The 12,760-nt window shown below is 40.3% G+C and overlaps 1 protein-coding gene and 1 pseudogene across 2 annotated transcripts in view; both read right to left on the bottom strand.

Annotated features, from left to right (window-relative positions):
- LOC101292394 overlaps nt 1–12,760 on the bottom strand; it is a 1,325,780-nt pseudogene that overhangs the window by 285,375 nt on the left and 1,027,645 nt on the right. The window contains exons 183-194 of the transcript XR_184374.1: nt 11,282–12,051; nt 11,076–11,201; nt 10,882–10,980; nt 10,557–10,700; nt 10,144–10,248; nt 9,855–10,004; nt 9,665–9,763; nt 9,429–9,581; nt 9,217–9,287; nt 8,562–8,619; nt 8,139–8,195; nt 1,125–2,642 (exon numbers count right to left, since the gene is read on the bottom strand). The product of XR_184374.1 is annotated as an uncharacterized LOC101292394 (transcript). The remainder of the gene's footprint in view (nt 1–1,124; nt 2,643–8,138; nt 8,196–8,561; nt 8,620–9,216; nt 9,288–9,428; nt 9,582–9,664; nt 9,764–9,854; nt 10,005–10,143; nt 10,249–10,556; nt 10,701–10,881; nt 10,981–11,075; nt 11,202–11,281; nt 12,052–12,760) is intronic.
- Nucleotides 4,179–7,536, bottom strand: LOC101297810 (tubby-like F-box protein 7-like). Its single transcript, XM_004294065.1, has 4 exons — nt 7,129–7,536; nt 6,342–6,429; nt 5,362–5,491; nt 4,179–4,940 (listed from the first exon to the last, which is right to left on the bottom strand). Exons 1-4 carry the CDS (start codon nt 7,444–7,446, stop codon nt 4,400–4,402), a joined length of 1,077 nt encoding a protein of 358 aa, XP_004294113.1. The 5' UTR covers nt 7,447–7,536; the 3' UTR covers nt 4,179–4,399.

Below are 12,760 nucleotides of genomic sequence, written 5' to 3'. Positions count from 1 at the left end.
CTGTGCGTATGTACGTTGATCTGGAAAAATGAAAAAAATCAAAATTTAGTAATTTATTCACTGTCTTGGTGGGGGACAGGTAAACTTCAGTTTCGTTTACATATTTACTTATAATCTCTGTAAACAAGTATCAGAGCAGCACTTTACAATTAATCAAGTGTTTCCATTATTATTATAAACCATTAAGGACATTTATATTGAACGATTTTCGTCGGTAAAGCACTAAAGCCTTCGTACAAAATTACAAGGCACACACGTTTGGCGATTTCAAGCCTTCAATTATTAAGTTAAAAGAAACTCATGTCTGGTGATGGACTGTTGTTCGCTAAAAGCCTCCAAGAAATAAATAAAAAGAAACTCCTGTTTGGTGATGAACTGTGTTGTTGGCTAAAGCCATTTGCTGACAGAAATTGTAAAGCCTCCCAAGTCCCAACCGTTTGTGTAACATATGTAATTCAGCTTCTATGCTTACGGCTTCTTCATCGGCAAAAGGAGGCTGCCTTGCCGATGAAATAAATTAAAATGGACACACATTCGTCTGCAAAGCGGCATTGAGAGTACTTCGGTTGCACTCTGTCTGCTGATGAAATAAATTAAAATGGACACACATTCATCGGCAAAGCGGCAATGAAGGTCCTTCGGCTGCACTTCTTCTGCTGATGAAATAAATTAAAATGAACACACATTCATCGGCAAAGCGGCATTGAAGGTACTTTGGCTGCACTTTGTCAGCGTCTCTCCCATGACTGCTTACTCGTCTGCAAGGTCCTCAAGTGTCCCTCAATGCATAAGCAAAGATATAAACAAACCCAAACTAACTCTAAGCAAATTTTATTCACAGTTGAAATGACTACAAATGACTAATACTGATATTCCCACATGAAAATAGTAGCATTACAACTCCAAGCATGTCAAGCAACATGCTTATGCTTTACAGGATCAGGGAATGACTGCAAAAAGAAAGATCCATGATTTGGCGATATGGAAACGAGATCAAAAGGCGCTGCTGTTGAACAAATGCATCACAATTGGCATCATCACACATTTTACTGCCTGCTTCTGTAAGATTTGAGAGCTGAAGCCAATAACTCACTACCAACTATGAGTCTCGCCCTTTGAATCACCTGAGCTCTGCTTATCTTCTCTGCCTTAAAATCCTCAAGGCTTTTGGTAAGCAGGGCCATCTTTTGAGGAGACAGGGACCTTTCCAGAAAGGGCATCAGATCAGTAAAATAGATTGAAGAATTTGGCACCTTTAATCTAACATCACTAGCAGTGATACTCCTCTGCTGACTACTCTGTGTCGCCAATTTAATAGCTGAATCCAGCATCTTGTTATCAACTATGAGCTTAAATTTCTGACCAAACTCACTTCGGCTAATCTTCTTTGCATTGAAATCCTTGATTAATCCGGCAAGTATTTTCCACTGTGAAGGAGGCAATAACCTTTCCAGCGCCGCCTCCAAAAGAGCACATCGGTTAGGTTTCGTCAACTTGATTGCAGCAGCCATAACCTTGTTATCAACTACAAGTCTCACTTCCCGATTCAGCTCAGCCAGACTAATCCTCTTCTCCCTGTAATCGTGGAGCAATTTGGCAAGTACATCCATTTTCGAAGCAGGTAAGAACCTAGACAGCACCTTCATAAAACCAGAGAAATTAACAGTCCCAGGAGCAGGAGAAGGATCAGCACCTCCCTGTCTAGATTTCACCAATTTCATCGCCGAATCCATAACCTTGTTATCAACTTCTCTCTTCACTTTCCTATGCAGATCAGCCAAACTAATCTTCTTCGCCCAGTAATCATCTCGCAATTTGTACAACACAGCCATTTTCTCCGGTTCCAAAGACCTAGCAAGCACCGGCAACAGATCAACAAAGCTAACAGCCTTCTGAGGAGGAGCTGCATACTTGTTCAAGCAGCCAGGCGCCTTGAAGCTCACAACATAAACAGGACAGATATGCGAATTCATCGAAGCACTCCACACAATGTACTTCCTAGGATCCAGCATACTATCCACACCCGAATCAAACTCACTCGAAAACGGCCCATTCCGATTAAATCCCACAGGCATCAACTCACTCTTCCCCATTATAACCCTACAAATCAACACATGCCTCATCCCATCCTCATCAACACCAGACGCCGCCGCCGCATCCACCGCGAATTTCACCGGAACCAAATGAACCCTACCACGAACCGCCTCATTCCTCGCGCTAAATCCATGAACCAAAATCTCAGCAATCTCATCCTTCGTTCCGCCGTAACAACCATACCTGATATTCGGATTTCCACCGCATTTCCTCGCCACCGCCTCCGTGAAAACCCTAAACGCATCGAGCCTCGCCTTCCGTGTCAGTCCAGAGCTCAAATTCCTATGCAGAGCCACAACTCTGGTTTCTTTTCCGGCCTCCCCCATGCCGGCGACGAAGCTCTTCACAATCGCGTCACGCTCAATCCCCACCACTCTCTTCATCATTTCGTTCTCAGTGAAAGCCCCTAACAGATTCTCCGGAACCGACTCGGATTCGCAATCGGAGACCGAATCTTGATCGATCTTGATTTCTTCGGAATCTTGAGATTCAGGGTGGTCGAGAGTCATCGGCGGGAGATTGTTGTGGCTATCGGCGTCGATCTGGATCTGATCCATGTGGAATCGGCGAGAATCGATTCTGGAAGCTTCTGGAGAATTTGGGGGAAATCGACGAGAATCGATTTTTAAACGGAGCGGGAAAAAAATTAGGGTTTATTTGTTTTTGGGGATTTGTTAGAGAGAGAGAGAGAGAGAGAGAAGAAAAAAAATGGTTTGAAGTGAGTGATAAGGCCGTTGTGGGGACGCGGTTTTTATAGAGAAACCATGGCGGTGGAGAAAGCGTGTTTTGACGGAGGCGGTGTAAATCCTTTTCCTAGAGGGATTCGGATTTGGTGTGTGGGAATTATGAAAGAGCCCTTGAGAGTTTCCGTTATTGTGACGTTGGATGGGTGTTATGGGAATTTCGGGGGTTGTGAACGGGTCCCACATTTCGTTTTTGTTTTGGTCTGTTTTTCCCTTGTTGAAGAAGGAAAGATTGGGAGTTACGGATGACAGCTGTATTATAGCAAATGTTGTATGTACGGTGTAATCTCAGTCGTTCATCTGCAATGACCATCATGTATGTATTAGTTTCGTCTAATCTCAACCCTTCAACCCTTCACATAGTATTTACACGTCAGTAGTGTTCACATGGTCATTAGAAATCATGATTAATTACTTTTAAATGTAAATTTAATAGTGGAAAACAAAACAACTTAACTTTAAAATAATACTTTACACTTTTAGATTTACATCTAACGGTGATTGACTATGATTTTCTAACGGTGACTAGGAAATCACGTGCAGTGAAAACTATCCTCTACAGAACAAAGTAGATTTTTTCTATTGTAACTCGTTTTCCTTCTTTCATCGAAAAAAGAAGAAGAAAGAAAACCTTGTTTTCCTTCTCCTTCTCCTTCTCTTTCTCCTTGTTAATCTGGTTTCCCGTAACAAGTTGCGACATCGCTCTCTAATCACCTGAATTCGAAGAAACTCTTGAATGAAAAGTTATGTCAAATGGTTTTCTTTGGTCAGACGTTTGATTGTGTAAAGGTTTCGGCTAGTATTGAATTCGTTATGTGATAATCAATTGTAGTCCATCGTCAGTTTGGTTTAACATGTTTGATTTACAGTTTCCTCCTGTTTGGTATGTTCTCGCTTGTAATGTAATGTAACAGTTATGTTGAATGTTTTTGTTTTGTCAATCACTTGATCGTGTAAAGATTTTGATGTACTCGGTATGTTATCTCGCTTGTAATGTAATTGTCATGTAATGTAAATTGAACCCCAAGAGCCAGTGTGTATTGGCCACCAGCTATTTTGTACTTCCATGTTTGTTCAATGGCATATTTGGAGTACGTTGTTAGATGAGTGGCTGCCTTGAGCATATTCCAATCCCATATTCATGTCATGCTTACGGGAGCAAAAGTTTGGCATATCTCATATTCTCATTAACCACAATTCTCTCTCACATACCTGCCTTCACTGAAAGGAGAAGGTTACAATCACACTTTTAAAGCAGGAAGAAATATCAGTAAAAGAAAAGAAAAAAAAACAAATCCCTTCATGTAACTATTAAATTTAGGGATACCAATGATTTCTTTTGAATAGCTACCCAGAATATTAATCTGATAAATATGAAAGAACCACCATTTACATTATAACCAACTGACATAATCTTATACAAAGGCACCATTTACATTATAAGCAATCCAATAGTATCCATTGAATTCTCTTTATGCAGAGTGGAGCACATTAATGGAGATATATCCAATGGCACCAGCTTGTTAAACAAAAGCAACATAAACCGAAAGAATATTATTAACTCACTCACACGCCAGTTTCGTGCCAAAGCTGGTAAGGCAGATAGCAAATGCCTGAAAAGCTGACAAGGGGTGCCTAAAATCCATGGTAAATGTATCATCACCCACTTTGCCAAACTGGAGAACCGTTTCGTCATCTCCTTTCGGGTCCAATGCTACAACCAACTGAAAGTTCTTCACTGATGCTACCGTGACCCGACCATGGAAATTCAAACACCAGCACTGCAACTGATCATGCCATCTTGGAGCTTTATTCCTCAAGACTGTGTTATGACCATCTCCATAATCTGGTTTCTTCATCTCAGAATTTTCGCTTTCACCTGAGGCTGGGCAATTTAACGGGCAAATCATCCTCCTTGGACCTCTAGATTTTAGAAGGTTGAATCTGTAAGACACCTGTCCAACTTCAAAATTGCCTGCAGGAACTTGGGGGCTTATTTGCTTGCTTGCAAAACGACGGCTGGACCTTCTGCTTGCAGGCTTTGCACCACTATGTGGTGGCTGACTGTCATAAATTGTAAAATTTGTACCCAGAAAATCCGAGCTGCAAAAGTCAAATAAAAAAGCAGATAAGAAAATGAAACCATTCTTGTACTGCAATGTATTTTAAGACAATAATTGGCCGTAGGCAAAAAAGATAAAAACATTTCAGGAAATAGCTTTTATGTAACGTAAAATGTTTTTTTTTTTTTTGACAAACCAGTTCTCTGAATAAAACAAACAAGAACCATTCTTTGTAAAACTACCTTGGTACAGAACTAAAACCTATAACTTATAATGGTTCTCAACATAAAAAAAATAAGTTAAGTTGAAGGATATACTAGATTGAATCAGAAGACATTCTCATGTTTTACCATCCGATAGAAACTAGATATGAAACGCAGTGCACAAAGAACTTTATCAAAACCAGAAAAACTACATCGCATGGACCCTGCACCTTAACTCTATCCACTAGAATCCCTTACCTTAACTTTCCCACATAAGCATTGCTTCCTTGAGATATGTCATCAGCATCAAGTGATATTATGTACTCAGTGTGTGACCCACGCCTGTATCTCCGCGCTGCTAAAAGAAACTTTCCCTTATCTGTGAATGCTGGGAATGGGAGAATAAAAAATAAAAAAAGTCAAAAATTAGGATCCAAGCATTCAACATTTTGAACCCTCATGTATCCTAGCGACTATCTAACAAGAATAGTAGCATATCAATAATATCAATATCATAGTGAAAAGATAGTTTAACATTGCAGACGGTTTACCAAACTAAGTATCTTTAAGCATCCACGATTTCCCTTCAAAACTTTCATCGTCTCCAGTCAAATGACAATATTTGCCATATTCTTCTTTCTAACCACCCAAGCGAAAATCAAAAGAGAGAAGATACTTTAATTTCCCATCTTCGGTGGTGTAGTTAAGAAGATGGGTAAAATGGAGGCACCACAAGTCCAAACCGAAATTTGATCCTATACATATAAAGAATGAGAAACTGAAACCTACTCATCACACCACAGATCAATTAAATGTAAAATTCTATGAAACTTGTGTTCAAATCTACTATGCGTACTTCTCCACACTAGTCATCACATTCACCCAGGAGCAATAAATCGTAGAGAACACTTCCTAGCACTAGTGATATCTAAAAATAGGAGAGTTGCCAACCGAGACCAAAACTTTTTAAGACCAACACACTACAAGCTGCCTTTATTAAAATTGTGGAGTTTCCCAGATCCTGCGAGTCAAGTCAACTGAGAATTCAATAACCAGGAACAAGTCACTCAGTCCTCTTATAAAAGTCAACTTAAAGGCCTGACAAAGAAAAGTGCCCCTTCTGACTTTGGCCTTTGTGGCGTTCAGGTCAAAATTTGTGTACCAATAATAAAACAACTTCTGAAGACTTGATTTCAAAGGATGAAACTGTGAAAAACAGGAATTAAAAAAAAACTCACATGGGGAAAGAGCAAGATAAAGGTAAAATGTTGAGGTCTTCTTGTTTCGTTTAATTAGACATTGATGCGGGAAATCAGATGGTCCAGGCTGCAAATATCACAAAACAATTAAATGATCAATTGCAAATTCCATCAAATTATTGATAACCGATAAATTGAAAGAATCAGTGAACACAGCAAATCAGAAGAACCTTAACTTTCTTCTGTAGAACTAAATTGATCATGCCTCATTCATTTTATACACCATTAATAACCATGACCAGCATCCAACAACATTATATTAATTTACAACAATGAAGACGGTAACTTATGTATGTGGAATTCCATAAACACAACTGAATGATATGTTTACCAAATTGGAAAATTCCTAGTATTTTATGGCAAGTGAATGTGTATAATCTTCCTAGAATTTTATGGCGAATCTGTTGCTTAAAATTCCACACTTTCATTTACCATAGCCAGATATAATCTGGAAATCACAGATTTAACAAAACAACACTATGATTACAGATCAACTCCAATTAAAGCTCTCGATATTACTCCAAGTTTTGAAATTTCAAGACATTTTTCCTAACCGTGAAACTCCTGATCCTACTATGACAAATTGATCAACCATCATTACAATTAAAGTTCCGCAAATCACAAATCTAGCAACAAAATAACCAATTTCTAACACAATCGAACTAGATCTCCTGCAACTAATCCAAATCCCTGTATTTAAAATCACTGACCTAAAATTCCAAACAGTAGATCAAGCAAAACCTGCAGTAAGACGAAATTTTTTTACCTGCTTAAGGGAAGAAGGGAAGGTAATTTTGCCATTGGCGGACGGCGTTCTCACGATCTCCTTGGTAATATCTCTCCACCGCTTACACACACAGGCGCAAGCGACGACGTTTTGGCGGTGCGGCCACTTGTCCTCGCTGTCCTCCACTCGCTGTATGATCTCTCCCAGAAGCTCCGGCAGCAACGTCGACCAAGACGAAGCCGTCGATGACTCCACAGTGTCGGCGGCCCGGTCCGAGTCGGCCGCGCGGTTCCCGCCGTTGAATTCTCGGAAGGATTTGGAGAATTTCCGGGAGAGGAAGGATCGGCGTAGAGACATGGTGGTGTGGGCTTTTCGGATTCGGGTCGGGTTTTGGGGGATTTCTAGGGTTTCGGTTTCGATCTCATTCCATTTGAGAGCGAGTTTTGTATTGGAGGTGTGTGAGGTTGATGATGAAATATTTAAGAAATCAAATAAATTATTTGTGATAGAGTGACCGGGCTGTGACGAGGGGTGGGTGAAGGTAAGGAGGGGTTGAATGTAGCATGGCGGTGTTGAGAGGAGGGTGGATGTGACGGGCGTGTGAGGTTAGAGAATGGACGAAGCTGCTTTGGTCTTTCCTCTTTAGTACGACTCGGTCTTCGAAGATTTGAAGCCCAAGGCGTAGGACTGTAACGAAAGTAACGGCCAGGTATTTACACTGCTTATTTACTGTGTACTTTTTATCTCTAGTTAGAACAAACTTTACCCACCACCTTATTTTCTCATTTAATTTTTTTCAATGACATTTAAACAACTGAAATGCTATAACGAGTCTCGACTCACAACCTCCCATTTATAAATAAAAAACTAATGTCATTAGACCAAATGGTATTAGACTTCATTTTTTCTCTAATGACATTTTTACCAAAAAGAATTAAGAAATCGGAGAGAGGATGGCTATCCCACTTCTTGTCATGTCAAACTTACACGACGACTGATGTGAGATACATACTAGTATTAGGGCAGTCACAACGCATGCGCCAGAGTACCTCTGCTGAGAGCCTGAGAGTGTAGCATTCATGAACATCATCACTCTCAGATCCTCGCTGCACCAGGTTTCGGTAAAAATTGAGAAAAAATTGTGAAAGATACTAGTTTTGTTAAGGACGTGAACCATAATACAAGTTTGAAACCTGTTGACCCTAAAAAATAAAAATTCCAAAGCTGAGGTCAATCAAGGTGTGTAGGACTAGCAGTAATGTCAAAATTGCAAAATCAGTGGGTAAAGGTCTTCTATATTGACATATCGGTGCAATAGTTTGGTCTCCCACAAAAGCCGGCATTGAGTACAAGAAGTTTGGCTCATTTGTGGATTCTGTTCAACAGTGAAATCTTGGAACTGTCTAGTACATTGTTCAGACAACATAAGCCTTGGAACTTATAGCAGCCTAATAGAAAACTGAAAACTAAACATTCAACATGTACCAAGCTAATGCAGCAATCACCAGAATGTTTATAAACGATATGGACCTGTACCAATTTCAAATAGATAAACTTAAAAATTCAGTATTAGTAATATACTATAGATATATTTGTCTGAATAAAACACCTGCAAATTTATACAAATGAATTTCCATTCTTTGGGACTCGTATTAGGTATCTCTACTGACCTCTACATTATTATTTCCTGTGCCCCTGCACCCCAATTCACTAATTCTATTTCTTTGCACAAATTTATCAGGAACTGAAACAATAAAAGGAAAAGAATGTGTTTACACCATTGAAACCCTTTTTCATTATGACCTTAGTCTTGTACAATCACATAAGCAATTTATGTTTCATTAAGTCATCATTCTGATGGAAAACCGAAGTGTCAATGATAGCAGAGCTCACATTCGCTGTGATCATGGAGTTATCACACGATTATCCTGCATAGTTCTGTTGGAGCCATGTCATAGAACTCAGATATAACGTTGAGGCAAAATACATATTACCAACATAGTATCACAAGCTGAAACTTGCATGACTGCCAAGAATTGATTAATTAGGTGAATTGGAACTCACCAGAAATTGATAGAACATTGATGACATTTGAACACTGAAGTATGTCAACATGATCGCTGTTACAGGGGTTCTAAATTCTCCAAAAAGACATTCAGATCATCATTGGGACTATCCACATGTTTCTCAGGTTCAGCCTTCAATCATTTGATTGTAATCATTGTATAAAACTCAAATGTAACTATAAATTTATATACCCATTACACATGAAATAACCATCTTTGAGTTAACCTAACTTTGTTGAGGAGTAACCAACTGAGTTAAGACTTAAGACATACCTGCAACTTGGATGCCATTGGTGTTCCATCAACCAAGGCCGCCCCAGGTTCCTCCTTTGAACCTATTTCACCATCATATCTACTGACAATATCCAAGTTTTCTTTGGAAACAACTAAATCATGACTGTCATCAGCATTTTCTGAAATTTCAACCTGTAAAGTTCAAAAGTCAATCATAAAATTCAAGCAAAACTACAAACTGTGTAAAACCAAATCAAAATTCATAATCATCTCACCCCTGTATCCAGTGCATCTTCTTTCTTTGGTTCGACTTCTGATATTACCTTATCGAGGGTTTCTGTGTTTTGAGATGACTCATCAGTGTTCAAAGAGTTCTGAAACAATACATCCACACTGAATTATACACAGTTGATACTCATGTGCAATTCAATAGAAAAAAAAGTTCTCGTTATAGATACTACTAACCTGACATATCATTTGATTTTCACTGTTAATCTGATGATCATCAAATACCTCTTTTTCACCCAATCCAGCATTGCCATCATTCTCAGCTGCCACATTGTCTTTAACACCAAAAACACCATCACAAGAACCAGCACACACCTCAGACTCACCCTGCAATATTACAACTCAACCCAATAAAGCCATGTAAGAAAAATAATAACAAAGAAAGAGGAGACTAAGATTTAAAAACTTGAAGAATTTGAAACTGTATATGTCATTAACAATTTCTATTTCACAACAACCAGCTCACCAATCCTTCGTTTGCTTCTTCTCGGGTTGCTTCGTTTATTGATACTATATTTCCCTCATCAAGGCTTACTCTGCTTTTATCCGTACCATCATCGTTCAAAGAGCTCTGAAACAGGACAACAGGATTAAGTATAATTAATTACCGCAGGGTAAAGTTTGATAAATAGCCAAGTTGTGAACTCTGGATCTAGTCCTCTTTTTGATGCCCTTGCCTTTAAGGGATTTACCCAAAGTTATGGGTCTGAGCAGTAACAACGGTTATATTCTTAAGATGAAATAAAGGTGCCAAAGTCTTTACATTCATGTACAATTCATAGGCGTGAGCTAACAGAATTATCCCTTTCCACAATGCACTATGTCTGAAAACCAAATCCTAGTTACAGTACCCTAACTACAGTGATATAGATGACTAACCTGACAGATCATTTGTTCTTTATCATTGCACTGATGATCAGCGGTTGCCTCATTTTCACTAGATTCAGCAGGAGCATCATTTTCAGCTGCCACATTGTTTTCAGGTACATTATCCAACTGGTCAGCATTTACCTCAGGCTCACCCTGCAACATGAACAACTCAACGGACTTAATAAACCTTGACAACTGCAAACTGTTAAAACCAAGAGGGAATTAAAATCTTTAAATTCCAAGGAAGTTATTTCGAACCCTACTACACCCCTCAAGAAATAACATAAAAGAAGAGATATGCATAACAGTTACAATACTACAACAATCCTCTCACCCGCGTATCCACCGCTTCTTCTATGTCTTCCTTTGTTTCTGATATCCCCTTATCAAGTATGTCTTTGCATTGATTTGCATCATCATCGTCTAAAGAGTTCTGCAACAGCACAACCAATATCAACTTAAAAAAACATAACCTTGAAACACAGATACAATTTAAAAGTAGTGACAGAAATAAACAACCTGACAAACCATTACGTCCTCATCAATTGCACCCTTTCCACCCGACACAGCATCAGCATCCCTTTCATCTCCCACATTGTCTTTAACACCACCGGAAACACCCTCACGATCACGAGCATTTACCTCAAACACAGCCTGCACCATTCACAACCAAATACGCTCAGCACTTACCACATCCGAATATCAAACATTACCCGAAAATGTACATTAATCACCTGTTCCACACCGGGGTTTGCCAAATAAAAACTAAGCTTTTCCCCTTTGAGCACAACAAAAGGCATCCTGCGGAAATCCCACCCTAAAACCCTACACACAATCTGCCCGAAAGCCCGGTGCGCTCTCTTCTTCTTGGTCTTGCTAATCGATATCGCATGGTGAACAAGCCCCACACAACCTTTAACCTTCTTCGTCTTCCCCAACCCACCGCACACCAAGCAATAAAACTCGCCTTCATCCCAATTCCCCTCGTAAAACTTCCTCAACTCACTCTCCTCCACAAACACCTTCAACAGCAGCTTATACTCCTCATTCTCCCCATCCTCATCCTCCTCCTCCTCCTCCTCCTCACTCTCGGACCCACTACCCGACCCGGCAAAGAACCCGCCGCAGACCTCCAATGCCCGCGCGTGAAGCTTCACCGCGCGCTGTCGTAGCCTCTCTTCCTCCGAAACCGGAGCTAAACTGAGCTGCGGCGAACTCTGAGGCCAGGTGGAGTCGTCGGGCCGGGTCGGACCCGGGGATTCCCAACGCGGGTCGGGTTGGAAGGGCTTCTTGTTGGGGGTGGGGGTTTCGAATTGGGTTGTGGACTTACGTTTGGGGGCGGCGGCGGCGATCGGGTAGGGGAAGTGGGGCATTGCGGCGGGGCGGGGCGTGGGGTTGGGGAAGATGGGAGTGGGGTTGCGGCGATTGGGGGGGCCTTGGTGCCAGAGAGAGTGGAGGTAGATGACTTCGTCTCTGAGTCTTTGTTCGAGATAGGGATCCATTGCTGCGATTTGAAGAAGAAGAAGAAGAAGAAGGAGAGTGGAGCTTTTGGAGGGGTCTATGGATTTTCGTATCATGTAGGATTTATGGGATGCTGCCACGTTTTGCTAAACCCCTCAAGCTTTGTAAATGATTTTTTTACTGCGTCGTCAAATAGTAATGTAATTTTTGCTTCTTTACTATGGATTAGATAGAGGTGCCTCTCATACACCAAAAAGTTTACAACATCAAAGGGCAAAGCAAGAGCTAGAAATCTAGAACAAAGTAGTCCAAAACCAAGGTAAACTAGGATTTGCATGATTACTAAAATTAGGTAAGTAGCAACTCAAGGTAAACTGTGATTAGAACAAAGAATTCCGACATAGCAAGGAAAGATTTTTGAATATCCTAACAACAGTAGGAATCAACTGTCCCGAATTGTAACCAATCAGTGTGTATATAAAAAGCATGCCCAACACCTAAATTCTCAACATCTTGAGCGATTAAAACTTCACAGCCTTAACTGACAAGCTAGGGTCAACATATCATGGCTTTTAGTGATAAGCCAATATGGACGAAACCGGTACCAAAAAAAAGAGTCCAACCAACACAGGGAACAATGCACTAGATGGGAAAGCCTCTGCGACCTATTCAACATACTCCCTTAGACTTGAAGATGTCGATTATCACGAGGCCAAATAACTCAAGTAAAGGAAATTATCGGCATCTTCAAG

This window comes from Fragaria vesca, linkage group LG3 (assembly GCF_000184155.1).
Source record: "Fragaria vesca subsp. vesca linkage group LG3, FraVesHawaii_1.0, whole genome shotgun sequence".
Taxonomy (NCBI): Eukaryota; Viridiplantae; Streptophyta; class Magnoliopsida; order Rosales; family Rosaceae; genus Fragaria; species Fragaria vesca.
The sequence above is the reverse complement of the archived record's forward strand: the minus strand, read 5'-3'. Positions and strand labels throughout refer to the sequence as shown.